At 35.0% G+C, this 18746-nt stretch overlaps 1 protein-coding gene across 6 annotated transcripts in view; it reads right to left on the bottom strand.

Moving 5' to 3' along the window:
- The window catches only part of TMEM196 (transmembrane protein 196), a 63720-nt gene that overhangs the window by 12239 nt on the left and 32735 nt on the right, over positions 1–18746 (bottom strand). For all 6 annotated transcript variants that reach the window (XR_002137017.3, XM_074340822.2, XM_019727395.3 and 3 more), the window contains exon 2: positions 911–967. Coding sequence is in view for 5 of the 6 variants with exons in the window: in XM_074340822.2 (XP_074196923.1) it covers positions 911–967 (57 nt within the window). In the remaining variant the exon portion in view is untranslated. The remainder of the gene's footprint in view (positions 1–910; positions 968–18746) is intronic.

The raw sequence follows: 18746 nt of genomic DNA, 5'->3' as shown, positions 1-18746 counted from the left end.
ACCACTTGCTAGGGTCCATGTGTCATATTAATTTTGCAAATTTTTAGAGATCTATGATCTTTCCTATTGTACTCAATAAAATAAACCACATTTTTTTCCTTCTTTCCAAAACTCTCATAAAATGATGTGGAAAGCAGTGGGGGAACCACACTTCAGCATGCCGAAGTTATCTTCCAGCCAATGTCAGAGTTAACTGGGAGCATGTTCCATACCCCTGAAACCCATGATAGTACCATAAAACATCTGAAAACACTTACATTTGCATTCACAGTAATAAAATAAAATTAAATAAAAAATCTTTGGGAATTAACTGTAACTATAACAACACAGCTGTTTTGCTGCTTTGCAAAATTAACTTCACAGTCAAACAAAGCCAGTAATCCTTAGGCTCAGTTCCATATTTAAATAGTTAAATTTCCCAGGAACTCAAGTTATATCTTTTTCAGCTTATTGAAGGAGTCATGTGAATGTTTGGGAGTCTATAAGTTGGAAAAGTGGAAACTGTCATCCACAGAAGTCATTCACATATTTAAGGAGTAGATCAGAGCCTTTCTTTCTTTCTTTCTTTCTTTCTTTCTTTCTTTCTTTCTTTCTTTCTTTCTTTCTTTCTTTCTTTCTTTCTTTCTTTCTTTCTTTTCCTTCCTTCCTTCCTTCCTTCCTTCCTTCCTTCCTTCCTTCCTTCCTTCCTTCCTTCCTTCCTTCCTTCCTTTCCTTTTTTTTTTTTGTCATAGTTTCTAATAACCTTGATAGTTTCTTTGAAAATAAAAAGGCTAGGATTTATTTGTCAGTTTTCTTTTTATCCTAAATGAGTAACATTCAGCAGATGAAAGTTGGCTAGTCACCATTTCCATTTTTGAGTTCTCACATTTCAAATATTTCAATACACAACACAAACAAGGCAGAAACTTACGACAAGTCCAGATTTTTTTTTGGCGCACAATATTCCACATATGCCACAAAGAAGAAACTGAAAGGAAAAGAAGAACAATTATTTCACATCCAAAGATAAGAGAACACCTAGTTTTTAGCTTGTAATTCACTCATGACACTTGCTTCAGGGAATCTTGAAATTTTTACATTCCTATCAAAAGCTAAAAATGAAAACACTTCATTCCAGAATAGGAAGGAATAAAAATGCAAACTCTAATAAAAATTTGTTTTTTGCAAGGTTGATATAAGTAATTGTGGTATTTAAGCAAAACTGTATCAGTTTTACCACCACACAAAATTATGAAGTAAATAAATTTAGAGTTTTGTTCCTCCTATTTCCATCCACTGCTTTATTGTCCCTTCCTCTTTTCTCAGAGAGAAAGTGGTGTGATACATGCATTCATACTAAGCAATTAGAAATCAGTGGTCTGTACTATAGGCAGGGGATTTAGCACAAATGAAAAGACAAGGCATCAGACAGGGACATAGTTTTTTATTATTACTAAATGTATTGGGGTGACATTGGTTGGCCAAATTAAATAGATTCCAAGTGTACAAATCTATAATACATCATCCATGTATTGCATTATGTGTTACTACGCATAGTCAGTGCTCCTTCCATCACCATATATTTGACCCCCCTTTTTCCCTCTTTTACTAGCCCCTCCTTACCCTCCAGTAACCACTAAACTGTTGTCTGCATCTGTGAGGTTTTGTTTCTTTGTTTGCTTGTCTTGTCTATTTGTTGCTTTCAGTTTTATAACCCACATATGAGTGAAGTCATATGGTTCTTGACTTTTTCTGACTTATTTTGCTTGGCATGATAATCTCAAGTTTCATCCATGTTGTTGCAAATAGCAGTATTTCATCTTTTCATATGGCCAAGTAGTATTCCATTGCATGTATGTACCACATCTTCTTTAGCCAATCATCTATCAAACAACTTTGGTTGTTTCCATGTCTTGGCCACTGTGAATAATGCTGCAATGAACATCAGCGTACATATATCTTTACAGATAAATGTTTTCAGAAATTTTGGATAAATATCCAGAAGAGGGATTGTTGGTTCATATGGTAATTCTATTCTTACATTTTTGAGGAACCTCCATACTATTTTTTCATAGTAGCTGTACCAATTTATATTCCTACCAACAGTGTATGAGAGCTCCTTTTTCTCCACAGCCTCTCCAACACTTGTTATTATTTGTCTTGTTGATGATAGCAATTCTAACTGGGATGAGGTGATATTTCATTGTGGTTTTGATTTGCATTTCCCTAATAGCTAGTGAAGTTGAACATTTTTTCATATATCTGCTGGGCATTTGTATGTCTTCTTTGGAGAAGTGTCTGTTCAGATCCCCTGGCCATTTTTCAATTAAATTGTTTATTTTATTTATTTTATTTTTGAATGGTATGAGTTCCTTATATATTTGTACTACAAAACAGCATGGTATTGGCAGAAAAACAGACACAAAAACCAATGTAATAGAATTGAAAATTCAAAAATAAACCACATATATGTGGGCAGATAGTTTTTGACAAAGGAGCCAAAAACAACAATGGAGAAAAGAAAGACTCTTCAATAAATGGTGTTGGGAAAATTGGAAAAGCCACATGCAAAAGAATGAAACTAGACTGCTGTTTGTCATCATATACCAAAAACAACTCAAAATGGATCAAAGACCTAAACATAAGACCTGGAAGAATAAATTGCATAGAAGAAAGCATAGGTACTAAACTTATGGACCTTGGGTTCAAAGAGAATTTTATGAATTTGACTTCAAAGCCAAGGGAAGTAAAAGCAAAAATAAATAAATGGTATTGTATCAAACTAAAAGGCTTCTGCACAGCAAAATTAAACATCAACAAAACAGAGAAGCAACCAACCAAATGCGAGAAGATATTTGCGAACAATGCCTCTGGTAAGGGGCTAATGTCCAAAATATATAAAGTTTTCCTATAGAGACATTCTTTATACCTCTCAAATGATGTCAAGTAAAATGGCTACCTCCTCATTCTACCAGAAATACTGTCCTTGTGGCTATGCTGGAAGAAGACAAGGGGATGAAGCTACAATAGTCCCCTCATCTGTGAGGGACATGTTCCAAGACCCCCTGTGGATGCATGAAACTGCAGAGTTTCAAACCCTATATACCCACTATATGTTTTCCTCTACATACATACATATTTATGATTAAGTTCCATTTGTAAATTAGGCATAGTAAGAGATTAACAACAATAGCTAATAATAAAATTGAACAATTATAATAATACATTGTAATAAAAGTTATATGAAAGTGGTCTCTCTCTCACTCTCTCTCTCTTTCAAAATATCTTATTGTACTGCACTCACCCTTTCATTTAAAGGAAGCACTTTATGGCTTCTCTTTGGCATATCCAGATTGCCAGCATCACTGCTCTTACACTTTGATTTTTTTCTTTTTAAATTAGCCTTCTTGAGTCAAAACTAACAATTTAAATGGTTTTAACTGAGTATTTCACACATGGATAGATTTTAAAATATACACATCAAAATGTTTTAAGGATTATCTAAAATAAGTAATATGCATGTGAGAAGTACCGAGAAAATTTGATAAAAAATAATGGGTAAGGTTAAGTTTCCCTTTGTAAGGGAACTTTCCATGTAACAGAATGAAATGATTATAAATCAGGCAATGATGCAGCAAGACAGATCAGGGAACACAGGATATATAAGAATTTGGTATATAATATAGGTGATCTTTCAAATTCATGGGAAAATATCAGGATAATTCATTCAATAAATAGAATTAGGACAGTTTGTTAATCTTCCCTAACATCATATAGCCAAATGTCTATGAAACAATTTTAATATTTAATTGCATAGAAAAGTATAAATGTAACAAGAGATAATAAAGTTAAATATTTATATAATTTTAGAGGAGTGGGAAGGACTTTCTCAACATAGCAGCAAACTCATAGACCAAAATGGAAAATACTTACAAATATTAATACATAAAATTATAATTTGGTAGTCAAAAATCATAACTGACGAAGGCAAAAATAAATTGGCATTATATTCAGAAAGCATATAACAGACAAAAAGGGTTAACATACTATATAAATAGATCTCACAAAATAATTTTAATACCATAAAACCATGAGAAGACAGAAACTCAGAACTTGATAAAACTTGCATATTTGCATAATTTTCAGCAGTCTTGAAAAGCTTTTGCTGAGTGAGCATTTCTCACCCCCCTCTGTGTCTTAGGTCTAGATGATCTGTATTCATTCATATGGACTCTTTCTTAGCACTGTTCCCATCTCACATCTTTCCAGGCTGTGCTCAAGCCGTTCCAGTTTGGACCAATTCTGTACCTCTCAGTGCTTCCAAGCTTCAGATCAAATTTCAGCATGCCCTCCCCTTGTTTCCCTGACTAACCCACTACTTACCCTGAAAGTCCATCTACCCAGAACTCATTCTTGAAATAATTTAAAAGTCGTGTAGTTTTGTGTTTCTTGGATCTCTTTTGAAATGTATAAACATTGCCATTATTTCTTTACAGAGAAGCCCAAGGGGACCTCAGGAGACTATGCAGAGTTCTCCATCTCATTTTGGTTAGAACACCTAGGTGGCAATAAAATTGTTTCTTTCTATTTTCCCACTAAGAAAAGGAAGTTCAGGGCTTGGGAGGGGGAAGTAGAGTAGGAGGGGCATCAAATAATATTTTTCCACTCTCAACCAGGCCTGGAGTATAAATACTTCACAAGAGGTACTTTTGTTAGGGTGTCCAAAATCCACATTCCTTAGCGAAAACCTGTAATCTGAGAAAAAATAGACCCATGTAACCAGAAGTATATAAAATCATGAAATTTCTGAGGAGGCTTTAAGGGATCTTGGATAAAGTTTAGCTATCACAGTTCATCAAGAAGATAAGCACAAAAAAGCAGCAAATGATATTTTCTTTCATTGGTTATCTTTACCCCAAGTCATAGCACTAGAAGGGATCTTAAAAGATGACTTACTTTAGCCTTCACAGTGTGCACATGGGGAATCAGAGGTCCAGACTGGTTTAGTGGCTTGCTCAAGGTCACACATCAAGGTCACAAATCACATATATAATACAAGATTTCATTAAGTGTCTAAATTAATTAATTCTAACGGAAATGCTTTTCAAAAGGATTTTTCAGTGCTAGTGCAGTGTGCATTATTCTAGAAAATCCAACCAGAAGTGTTCAATGAACACCTGATCATCTATAATTGCTCTCTTTTGCCTTTGCTATTGTTAATTTTTGTTGTAATAAAAATAAGTATAAGCTTAGTTGATTGTATCGCAGTCTAAAATTGTTTTCCTTATTATATAGAGATAATTGGTTATACTATTTCAAGCTACTTTTTTTTGCTCAACATAGCTTTATCCAGGATGCAAAGCACTCACCCACATTATGGAAATTATGAAACAAGTGAAAACAATTTAGTTAAAAAAAAGTAAAGCTGATGTCCAGATATATGTATTTCTGAGAAGATGGGCTGTTTAAATCCACGGAGAGTTATTTGCTTTTCTTTATGAAATTATATAAATGAAGCAACCTAAAGATAAGGTATTAAGTGCAACTATGTAATAAAACTAGTTAGTCATCCAAGCAGCACTCATTTGATTCCAATTTAGATTAAATTCAATAAATAACTAAGGTTGTGAACTCATTGTAGGATGAAATGGAGCTTTGATAGAGATAGCATTCTATATTCTTGAGTGAATTTTCTTAATGAAAGTTCATGGAGCCTTCTGCTTTTGCTTAGGATACAGAAATGCCAAAGGTGTTATTTCCACCTTAACAATAAGAAAAACTGAGTAAACTACAGACTGACAGCTTTTCTCAAGTCCATCAGAGAGCTAAGGTTCCAAGGCAATTCAAAGAAGAATATGCTCCTCCAAAAAAGAGTCTGAATACACAAACTATGTAACCTGTTGTAGAGATTGCAGGAGGAGATGCTTGTTGTTATACAAGTATGTGTGTGTGTGTGTGTGGGGGGGTGTGTGCAAAGCCTTGTTCCTTCATTAGGCCTTCTCTCTTATGAAGCAAATGTTTTAAGCCCTTGGCAGAAGGGTAGCAAAACCTGTAATTTCCATGGCATTCGTACATATGCATTATTACCGAAAATGGAGGAAAAGTAGAAGAAAAAAATTTTATATATGGGGAGGGGCAAAAATTTATCTTGGGCCCAACATGCCATGCCTATACTAAAGGGGAGTCGTTAACCACTGAGGGAGAGGCAGGAAGCTTCTACATGAAACCAACCATAGATACAATGCCAAATTTGGCTGTCTCAGGGAGTAGGGCACAGAATACTCAGAAAGTCCCGCCCCGGAGGCCAGATCACTGGGCCTTCCTAAACTGACACTGAACTAGCACAACAAAGAATTTTCTTTTTCACTCCCACCTGTCCTTCACTAGGAGCCTAACCAGTGGGAGCAGTAAGCAACTGCAATCTACACCGAGGGAAAGGAAAGAGTGTGGAAGGAGACTTCTTCTGTGGCGGAGGTGAGCAGGCACACAGGAAGCTGAAGGCAAGGCACTGACATTGAAAACTGTTAAGGCAACCACAGTTCACCATTAATGGAATTTGAAGACTATGGTGCACCAAAGAAAATGATTTTAATAGTCAGAATCAACTCCTTACTACAATGACTCTACCTTTCACGCTAACAGCCTAAAAGAAGGTATTAAGATAAAATACTTTCAAGGTTCTGAAAAAAAAAGACTTTTGGACTTTGAGCAGTACATGCAGCCACACTCTCACTCACACTAGAGATGATAAAAAAGACATGCTCATTTGGGCAAAAGCACTGTGGTAGGCTAAGTTAGGCCTCTCCAAAAATATTCATGTCCCAATCCCCAGAATCTATGATGTTACCTTCTATGGCCAAAAAGGCTTTGCAGATGTGATTAAACCAATAATCTCCAGATGAGGCGATTGTTGTGGATTATCCAGGTCATCCCTATATGTAATCACAAAGGTCCTTTAAGAGGAGGAGGAGAAGGTCAAAAGGGACAGAAGACTATACGAAGACACAAAGTGATAGAGATTTGAGAAGGTTACACTGCTGTCTTTGAAGGTGCAGAGGAGAGCCATGAGGCAGAGCACATATGTGGCCTTTGTAAAGTGGAAAGGACCTGGAAACGGGATTCTCCAGAGGACCCTCCAGAAGGAATGCTGTCCTGCAGATGCATTTGAGACTTCTGGCCTCCAGAACTGTGAAAGAATCAATTTCTGTTGCTTTAAGCCACAATGCTTGTGGTCATCTATTCCAGCAGCAACAGGAAACTAATACAGGCTCCCAAACAAGATTTCTCTAAAAGAATTACTAGAAGCTGTTCTTCAGGAAAATAAATAAGGGGAGACATGAGATAAAAAAGGAAGATAGTAGCAAATGCACAAAATAAAACAGAACAGTAAATTGTTTAAATTGAAAAATATTGATTGGAAACGTATGTCTGTTTAGAATGAATATCCCAGGTATTTTGGCATGAGAGATGGTGGGTTGGGGTTAAAGAAGATGTAAATAAACTGTTCTAAGCTTCTTATGTCATTAGCAGAAAAACAGAGGACTTAACTAGTTCTAGATAGTGATAGAAAAGTAGAAATCTAAATGTGTGCATTAAAACATAGACCAGAAAATAAAGAGAAAAAACACAACAGTAGTAATAAAGATTGAACCAACAGATGGTAGGAAAGTTAAAAACATGAAAGGAAGTAAATGAAGCTATAAAGTAAATTGGCATAATTTCAATAATATAAGCAATCAGACTAAATGTGAATGCATTCAATTTTCCTAATTAGAGAGAAAAGAAAGAGAAGGACAGACTCTCTGCTAGCTAAACAAAAGGGATTTGTTAAAATCTCCCCCAAATAAATGAAAACCTCTTCCCTTATCAGTTTTCTCCTTCTCTCTCTCTCTCTCTCTCTCTCTCTCTCTCTCTCTCTCTCTCTCTCCCTCCCTCTCTCTCTCTCTCTCTCTCTGTCTCTCTTCTCACGTTCTCTTAGAACTGACCTAGGTGCTAGTTAATGAGTTCCTTATTAATATTTCTTTCGGTCCAGGAAAGTTTATTTTGGGAAAGGACTAAGAGAAAAATAGGCTATTGCAGAATTTCTGAGTTTAAATTATGTAATGGAAAATTTTGGACCATGGTTGAAATGGAAGCAGATGAAAGCAGAGGTTCTATCAGCTGGCCAGGAGAACAAACAAGTGTTGGGCAGATGGGATTATAAAAGACAGTGGGCCAATCTTGTTTTAAGACAGCTTATTGAAATTTTTTCCGACATAACATTTAACCACCTCAGGTGAAATAATTTTCACTGAAATTCACTATTACAGATACACTCAGTAGAAAATAGAGATGACACTAAATTTTTCTCTTCAAGACAATGAGCGGAACCACAAGTTGAACTTCATACTTTGGTAACCTTTGAAGATTTATACAATTTCACCAAAATTAGTCAGTTTTAAAAAATATGTAGAAAAATTATCAAGAAAACACAGAGAAACATTAAATGTTGAGAAATTAATTCGAAAAAAATCTGTCTCTGTTTCAACAGTGTATTTCTCCTCCTGCCTGGATTAAAAGTTTGATGTGTTGCTTTGCTTCCATCAGTTCTGGAATATTTTCACTCTATGAGTACTTCAGGTGCCAATTAAAGAATGACAACTGGACCCTCTTAAAGGATTATTTTGCAGTTTATCGCACAAAATGCTAATATGATAAGCAATTCCTATTTTTGCTGATGCTGTGCTGATATGATTATCGTTTTCTTACATGATACCCGGGCTAGAATTGTAAGGCTGTCTTCTCTGTCATGGACTTCATTCCATTTGGGACCCCATTTCCCTAGCAATTCCAGGATAAATGATCTGTGTAACACAGGGGAAGTTTATCACATTGGAAAGCCTGCCCGATGGCAGTGATTCTCAAACTTGGCTGTGTATTAGCTTTTAAGATTCCCAATACCTTGACCAATTAAAAACCAGAATTTCTAGATTGAGACTCAAGCATCAGTATTTTTAAATCTCCCCAGGTGATTTCAATGTGTCCTTAACTGTCCAGAATTGCATGCAGGGTGTTCACAAGTGCTTTATCAGCAGATCTACTCACTTTACAGCTCTCCACTGAAGCTCTGATGTTCCCCTTAATTACTCTCAGTGAGATATGGACAAACATGAGCCAAATAAAGGGCTCTTCAAGGGAGAAACATGAAGTATTTGCCTGTAACACAAGGTCAAAGTGTCAGAACTCTATGGTCTCTAATGGATCCTAGGAATAGAGATCATTATTTCATTATCTTTTAACTTTTTTACCCAGTGCCTTTCATTGTTGCTAACAAAATTTTCCCCTAAGCCCCTAATGTTTTCAGAATTTTTTTTTCAAATTTTCTGTGTTGCTTTAGTTAACTAGACCTAGAATTGGGTGTAATATAATATTGTATGGGAGAATCTGATTAATTTTATATTGGAATTTGAGAACATAGGCAGAAAAAAGACACTAATACAAATAATCATTGTTGCAAAAAACATTGGAAGGAAATAGATTGAAAGTAAACAAGATCAATAATAAGAAAATAACAACTGATTTAAAATATGGTTAAAAGATCTGAACAGATGCCTAACCAAAAATCTATAGACAGTAAGTAAAAGTATGAAAAGATATTCTACATTGTTTGTCATTAAAAATTATAAAATTTAAACAACAATGAAATACCACTACACATCTATTAGGCTAAAACAAAACAAACAAACAAACAAACAAACAAAAGACTCAGGTGATACCAATTGTTGGTGGTGTGGAGCAACAGGAATTTCCATTCCTTGCTTATGGAAATGGAAAATGGCACGGCTACTTTGGAAGACAATGTTGCAGTTTCTTACAAAGCTAAACTATCTTCCCATATGATCCAACAATTGTGCTTTTAGCAATTTTCTCAACTAATTTGAGATGTTATAGTAGTGTTATTTATCACTGACAAAGACTGGAAGCAACCAAGATGTCTTTCAATAGGTAAACGGATGAACATGGTACATCCATATCATAAAATGCTATTCAGTGAAAAATGAGAATTCATGACATTCGAATAAGCAGATGAAATTCACATATATTGCATATATGTGAATAGACATACATACATATACATGTATTGCTAAATGAAATATACATACATTGTTAAATGAGAAGCATCAGTCTAAAAAGGCCATATTACATGATATTTTTTAAAAAGTGAACAATAGAGACAGTGAAAAGATCAGTAGTTTCCAGCATTTGGAGAAAGGTAGAGGGAGTTGAATAGGTGAATAGGGATATCTTTAAATGAAACTGTTCTATATTGTACTGTAATTGTGGATACATGATACAATGTATTTGTGAAAGTCCATAGAACTTTATAGCACAAAGGATAAACCTTAATGTATGCAAATTAAAAAAAAAAAGATTTAAGGGGTCAGGGAAATCCCAGGATAGAATGCAGAATGTGACAAAACAATCCAACTGAATAACAAATGTATGAAATGGTTTCACTGAAGGACGTGAGTGAAAAGGCACTGACCCAAATAATGTTGGAAATTAGTGGCATCTGTAAAACTAAAGACAAAAGAAACTGTACATAAGCACTATACTCTATTTGACAAAGGTGTTTCCTAGAGGATTACTGATTAACAATTCTGACACTGCTATATATTTATACTGAAATTGAACAAGAAAATTAAATAGATGATGGATGTTAGAGTGAGAGTTTGTAGATAAGCAAGAGGACAAGCTAGATTGATCCATATGGCAATGGATTAGAGTTGTAGATATCACTATGAACCAATTCTTAGCTTAATATTTATAACTATAGTTACATATAGAACTATTTATGAATCTGCTCAATTTCTTCTATAATGAGAGAAATGTAATTTCAAACTAACTCAGATATGTTTCTTTCATCTATCAGATTGGCAGTAATGCTAAAGTTTGATAATAAATTAAGATACAGGGAACTTGATTATCATACATTGCTTGTGGGAAGATAAATCAATACATCATCTATTGGGAGGAATATAGCAAGAATTTTCAAAATTATATATATATATATATATATATATATATATATATATATATATATATATATATGCATATACATATCCTTTGCCTTAGCAACCCTGTATTTGAGAATTTATCCAATAGACATAGATGCAAGTGTGCAAAATGATCTGTGTCAAATTATTTATTTCAGAATTGTTAATAGCACAATAGGAACAATCCCAGATGTCAGTCAGTGGAGAATTGATTAAATGCAATGGACTTCTCTGCATCTATTAAAATATGTGAGAAATTTCTCTATACACTGATGTAGAAAGTTGTACAACACATATAGTTAAGTGAAAAAAAAGCAAGCTGCACCATCATGTAAGGATATCTAATAAACTACTTTTTGTGAAAAAAGGCAAGAAATATATAATAATCTATATCCATATTTGCTGTCACATGTATAAAGCAATTCTGGAAAAACATATAAGAAACACATAGCTGTGATTAGTTGTGTTGGAGAAGGGGGCTAGGATTCCACTGAATACTTTTGGTTATTTATTTTTGAGCCATGGGCAGGTGTTGCTATTCAAAAAGGTAAGTGACGAAACTTCTATTTGCTCAAGGCAAACTTATTATTGATGTATTAGGAAACAATAGCTTATCAAGATTCATTTTTACTAGTGAATGACTCCTGGCCTTGTATATAGTCAAGGAAGATGATGGCCTTAGTTTGAAGAAATACCAGCAGAACTTCTTGATGCCAAAATATGGGCTGCTATCCTGCTGTACACATTCTGAAAACACACAGATTGGTGAATGACTCAAAGTGCCATGTTCCTTTTAAAAGAAAAAAAGGGTATTTACAAGAAAAAAAAACCTGATAAAAATTCCCCAATATATATGTTTTCAGAATGTGTATTTGGAAGGGAGGATGGCAGGCCACAACCTGAAGTCAAGAAGCTCTGCTAATGTTTCTTCAGTCCCAACACTTAAGGCCATCATCTTGTCTGCTTTTACACATGGCTGGTTTTGCGTGTTTAATTGAATTGAATTTGGAACCTGCTATGGTCAGAGCTTTCACGCACAAATCCAAAAGTGCCACAGAATAGTTTACAAGAATTGAGGTCAGTCCTTGTGAAAGAAATGGAGCCTGTTATGGAAAATTGACATTGAAGGCTGAATGTGGTTGTATTCTCAGTTAAATACAACAAACAATAAATTATTACATATTAAAGTAGATGTAGCCTCATGTTCAATGACTACTATATTTCATCTTTAGTTAGAAAAAATTTTGTTGTTCCACACATTCATGACAGTAGCTAAAATACAGCTTTTATTTTGCAAAGTATTTTGATGGTCTCTCAACCCTCTAGAAAAAAAAATGGATTAAAAATAAAATTTTAAAAAAAGGAATTTTGCTCCATGATGAGCAAGTCAATGAAGAAAAGAAATTATGGAGCAAAGAAACAGTTTTGAAGCTCATGTTATTCCAAAATGGAATTGCGTGTATTATATCATTTGTCATTACTGGTACCCTTAGGGTGAGAGAGCACCTATTTTTATATCCAACATTGCCATAGCACCTCAAACAAAGCTGTGTTGTTGAAATTGTTTCTAGATGACATAATGGAATTTCAAACTGAAGGAATGAATTAGTAGATGGATGAATGAATGTATTTATAGTATGCATGGGGAGGAGAAGAAAATAATCAAATTTAGCCAATTTTAAGACACATAACTCGGTATATTAGACTTTTTACTGAATAAAATCCAATTAACTTATTTTAAAAAAACCACTCATGTTTGGTCATATAGGTTAATTCTCTTCTCAAGGGTAGCATTTGAAAATAATGTGAATGGTGTTGACCTTTTAAGTGTCACAATTACAGCTTTGTGGGTTTCAAAAGTTTCCTTCTCAAACCTCAGATGTTCTTGATACGTCAGCATAAGTAGACCTTTCTACACAAAAATCACTGAAAAACATATTACCTTGGCACTGAGTAATAATTGCCAGACGTTTTTTTCAAAGGTGAGAAGTCATTTCCCAAACTAGAAAACGTTATAGCCTTAAACAAATTTTTTTATTAAAAAGTTTTATGAAGGTATAATTGACATATAACATTATTAGCTTATGTTCTCTTAATTATGTGAGACAGAAAATGATTTGGGAAAGTAATCTACGAGTACATATCCCAGCTATTGATTCATTTTCTCTCAGAAAACTGGGCTTGGATTCAGAATAGACACAAATTAGCTTCCCCTGCTCCCGGCCCCCGCCTTGGTGAAACTGGAAGTTGGTCAGTTTGAGCACTGTCCCTAGTAGTGTTACCTACAAATTGGCTGGTCTATTCTACAGTTAACTGTTCTTAGTGATTACAGTTCAATCTCTCCTTTATTAACCCTTTAACCTCGATGCACATACTTTCTCAATCCCATTCAGAAATTAGCTCCTAGAAAAAATTCAGATACTTTACATTCAGTCAAGATCAATTAATGTGAAAACAATCCAAGTATATCACAAAAAGCTTCAGCACATTAAAATATCCGAACACATTTGAAAAAAACACACCAAAAGGCATAGAGGTAATTGCTTCATTACTTTGAGGTTCTTTTATGCCATCAGGTACTATTTCTGGCAAACCAACCCTGTCTGAAAGTAGAGATTCTAAAGGCAAGAGACGAGTACCTCCTTTTCTGATTATAAGTTATGGCCTGCCTGTCCTGGAAGGGCCATGACTAAAGTTAGGTGATACTTACTATGTTTCTGTGTTCTTCTGAGGGGGTTGGGGTGGGGGAGAGAGAATACTATGGTGGGCAGAATAGGGTCCCTAAAAACAACTTCATCAAACATTAGAGTTTATGTCACAAATATAATACTCCTGACTCTATGTACTGTATTTGAAATCCTCTGCAAGATCTCAAAGTGAAGCAATCTTTCCTCATTTGAGGATATATGGTTTGCACAATAATTCTATCTGAATAGACATCCATCCAGTTTCAATTAACCAGATTTCCCTCAACACTCTCGGGCTTTAGCCAATGCATAAAAGTTGCTCATGCCACCTCCCTTTCTCTTCTCCAAGAATAGTTTTTGAGAATATGCATTTGGCTAGTTTAACATTTGGACTCACTTTAGCCCAAATGACCTGAGTTACAATGCACTGACAAGAATTTTTCAAAGAATAACATCCATAAATCATTTTTTTTAGAGCAGAATGACATGGGGATAGTTGTTATAAATGCAGAGTCATGGGTTCCCATTGAATTCAACTTTGATGGGATGTGATCCAAGAATCAGCATCTTGGATAAATTCCAAAGTAACTGTTATGTTCCCTATAGTGTGAGAAGCTTAGCTGTACAATCACAGGCCTGACTTAATTCTCTAGTTTGGCTTAGATGAGCTGGTCCTACCGGTAGCTGGCTAGAGGTGGGACCTACCATAGGAGTGGCAGCCCTGAGGGGAGCAGCAGTGGACATCTAATGTCAGACCCTGAAGACTAGGCTTATATGATGAACCAGGCTTCTTTTGTTTCCTGAAGGTTTTAAACTCTCATAGAGAACATTTATTTCTCCATTCCCAGGGTTAAGTCAGTTGTCAGAAGCACTCTAGCAGAAGTAAGAGTGTTTGGTTCATACTTATCTCCATCAACCACAGCAGGTAAGGAAGCCCATGTTACTTTTTCTGGATCCCATTATAAAGATGTATGCCTTTGCATGGCAAGTTTTAAGTGGTTTATCTTTGACAGGTTCAATAAAGAACTGGTGGTATATTTGGGCTTTTAAGATCCTTTAAGCTAATTGTTTTTCTGTTTCCCATGAAGAGGAATCACTTTTGGTGATCAGAACACCAAGATTGAGGCAAAGGTGGGGCTATTAGCAGTCTATTAATACGTAGAGACTCTCAGGAATGAGAAGATTGCTTCTCTAAGGGGAATTTTTTTGTTTAACTTGTTCTTTTCATATTTTTCTCTGTCTGCTTCCCTCTCTTTCAAGAGACTCTGGACCAGTTAGTTCAAATCTTGCAAAATAAACACAGAGAAGAATTATTTTATTTCCACTCTGTGATCCAGTATTGTAGTTTATGTTATTTAGCCAGGCTTTCTCTGTTCGCTACAGTTCTTATAATGAATATTTTTGGATCAGGGAGGAAATTATAGTCTTCTTCTTGAATATATTTATTCCAGAGCCTGTCCGTATACATAATTGGACTGTAAAAACCAGGAAGTTAGAAAGAGGATAGTAGAATAAGGTGTTTCCAAACTCTAGGGATAACCAGTAACTTGCAGAGCACTATTTATAACTCACCTGCAATTTCCTGAGGGTGAACTGTCCCTTCTTTCCACTTAACTATTTAGTTAACTTCAAACTGGTTTTAAACAACAACAACATGTATTGAATCTTTTCCGTACCTGGTTCAGTTAGATTGCCAGAGAGCCCTAAGACCTTGACAAGGCAAATAGAGAGAATTGCAAGTCAATTCTCAAAAGAGGTCATTGGAAAATTTATAAAATTGAAAACTGATTATAAATAACTCATTGCCTTAAAAAAATTAAAATAAGACCTTACAAGAACATGAATCAGGCAGTTAAAACTAGAAGATTCTGGGAAATGAATCTGGAGAGTGAGGTTTTGAGGACCAAATTTTGGAAGGAACCATTGTAATTGAAGTGGAATAATGGTGCAGACGATTTATAAACTTAAGCTAATAAAGGATCCAGAGAAGATGCTGAGTTTCTGAATTGTTTCAGAATAGCTCTGAATGGTGGTTTCTGAGCCTCATTGATTTATGTTATTAATGTGCTGGCTTTCAGTTTTCTCCGGACAAAGATAACCGTCATAAGATAATTTTGAACCTTTCTTCCAGCCTTTCACAGATTCATTTCTTCATTACTCAGCAACTTTATTATGCACAGCCACTTACATAACTTTGTAGTATTATAAGATAATACTACAGTGAATAAAAAACAACATACTCTCAACAGAGCCAGACAATAGGTGCTGGATCTTAAAGAAACAAAAATATTAAGTCTGACAGATTTTCTATTTCCTGGAGTTAAGGTATGCTTTTACTGAAAAACCCAAATATTGCCGGAAGAAATAATAATGTGGCAGAAAGAATTTGGGTGCATTAAAAAAAAGAAAAAAAAAAAAAAAAAACCACTTTGGATATTGTCTTTGAAGAAAATATTAAACACTGCACTCCCCATCAATATCCTTCAGCACAAAGATTATTTGCCTTACTGGAAGAAAGTTTACAAGATGCCTTTAGCAAATGGAACTTTACCTTCATCATCCAGTTCCTTTGTTTTGATTCCTGTTAAAGGACCTCAAACGGAAACACTTTCTCAAGAATTCTGTTGGGATCAATTCTCAAACTTCCATAGTTTACTTTTTCAAAAGTTTGCAACACTTACTAGTTGGGTTTTTCCTCTCAGTATTTCTGGGAAGGCTGAAAAAAAAAACTATTTAATATTTCCATTTTGTGGATATAGGAATTAAAATCTCCTCCTCCCCCCAAAATCATACAGCAAGTTAGTGGCAGAAGTTCAATGAGAACGGAAGATTGTTGTTTCCAAATCATTGCTTGTTTTCACAATAGCTCTAAGTATATGAGAAAAATCTTGCCAAAAATTATTCTTTGTCATAGACGAGTCATAAAATGTTTCCAATGAAAAGTTTTGAGGGAAATCTCTCTGGTGGGAAGAACCGCTACAAGTATGCCTATCACCTTAGTTTTAACTTTCTCCTTGAAATTCTTTTCTCTTTTTCCTCACAGTTGTTATCTTAGCCTCAGGTTCCAGGCTATATCTCTAGCCCAATAGTGAATAAAACCTAACAGAAAATAAATCCCTTAGCTTATCTAAGCGAAATAAGTCACAAAGAAAAAAAAATCAAGAACCATATGATTTCACTGATATGTGGGATATAAAACTGAAAGCAACAGAGAAACAAGACAAACAAACAAAAACTCATGTACACAGACAATAGTTCAGTTGCTACCAGAGGGTAAGCGGGAAAAGGGTGGTAGAAGAGGGTAAAAGGGGTCAAAATACATGGTGATGGAAGGAGAACTGCCTCTGGGTGGTGAACACACAATGTGAGATATAGATGATGTATTACAGAATTTATACTTGAAACCTATGTAATTTTACTAACCATTGTCACCCCAATAAATTTTAATTAAAAAAAAGAAATCCCTTTCTATTTATCCTTTCAACACAACAAAAATAAGCCGATATCTTAAAATGAAATTGATAAGGAAACAAAGGGGTACTACAGCAAAAGTACCAAAGAAATTGTATGATGCATGACAATGGTCCCCTTTCAGGTACATCACTCATCTAACATGCAGGCTGTGTTCCATCCCACATCCTGTTGGAAGGACCCAGTACTGATGATTCCAGGAGGATATCAAACCTTAGGAGAAAAAGAGCCGGAGGCCATTTTTCCATGGTCATCTGCTTCCAATTGAAATCATCCTTTGGAGTATTCTGTGAGTTGATTTAACAAAAACGGTGACCCTTTTCCATTTCATTCTGATTTCTATCCAGATTTTTAAAACCCAGATACCTCAAGGATCTTTATTTTTATTTATTTTAAAGTGCTGAGACCATAAAAATATCTGTCTGTGACATTACATGATTGCTGAAAGATAAGCTATACAGAACAGGTACATTTTGTGCTGCAGGATGTACCAATTCACAGGATGAAGCTGGTACTACCAAAAGTTCTGTTCTTTGCACTACCTGGGAAAGGGGGGTAGTCTCAAATGTTGCATATTGTTTTTGGATTTAAATTCTACAATCAAGAATAATGCGTATGAGTTACATGGAGAAAGATTTCCAATTATTACCAGGAAATTTTTTCTAATGAATAGATCTGTCCACAAAGTAGCTTGGGCTTCGTCGAAACATCAATAAGGTCTCTTTGGAAATGTTTCAGGAGTGACTCAATGATCACCTCTTGGGGTGGAGGGGACAGGTTGGTATAATTCTAACAAGGGGTTGAAGTAGGATCCTATGAAATATACTGACATTCTGGTGAGGGTGATTTGCTACAAGGCTAGATGACCAATTTTCAAAGAACTGGAGTTCAGTGACAAACACATGGCACTATGCAATCTATCTCTGATGAAACAGAAGACATTTTAGGCTCCTTAGTGTCCTGGGCTATTTATTGCTGTGACCACAAATTAGTCAAGACAATGTATAAATGTATGGATCTGCTGGTTAATTGAGGCTGGTGAATATACAATGGCAGGTCATAGTTTACTGTAACTGCAGAAACAGCCTTCCTATTTTTACCTTTCTTTTTATTTAAGGTTAATAATAGATGACTCTTTATAATTCCTAGTGTATAAAATTATAATTGGTATCCACATAAGGATTTTATATTATAGGCAACTTTCCAAAAAAATAATTAATTCATATTCTTTTGAGTACAATGTGAGTTAGGGGAGCTGAAAGGGGACCTCATTGCCTTGCTCAGAACCTCAGTGAGAAGGAACTATTGCCAGATCTAGATTTAGAATTTAGAGGATTTCTTCATTCCTATCTTCTTTCCTTAGTTCTTTCTTTGGAACAAGAGAAATCATGGAACATCCCTCTCATGGTTGGCAAAGTTTGCTGTTACAGTGATTTTACCTTCTTAACTTGTACTTCTTTAGGGTTAGGTTGAATTATATTAATAATAGTTGTAACGACAATAAATATTTAGATTTAAGGAAGGGAAATATAGTGCAACAGGCATAATTATAAAAAGAATAGGTTAACATTTG

Source organism: Rhinolophus sinicus, chromosome 4 (genome assembly GCF_057876585.1).
Source record: "Rhinolophus sinicus isolate RSI-liver-muscle chromosome 4, RSI-T2T, whole genome shotgun sequence".
NCBI lineage: Eukaryota > Metazoa > Chordata > Mammalia > Chiroptera > Rhinolophidae > Rhinolophus > Rhinolophus sinicus.
This window is presented reverse-complemented; position numbering and strand designations above follow the sequence as displayed.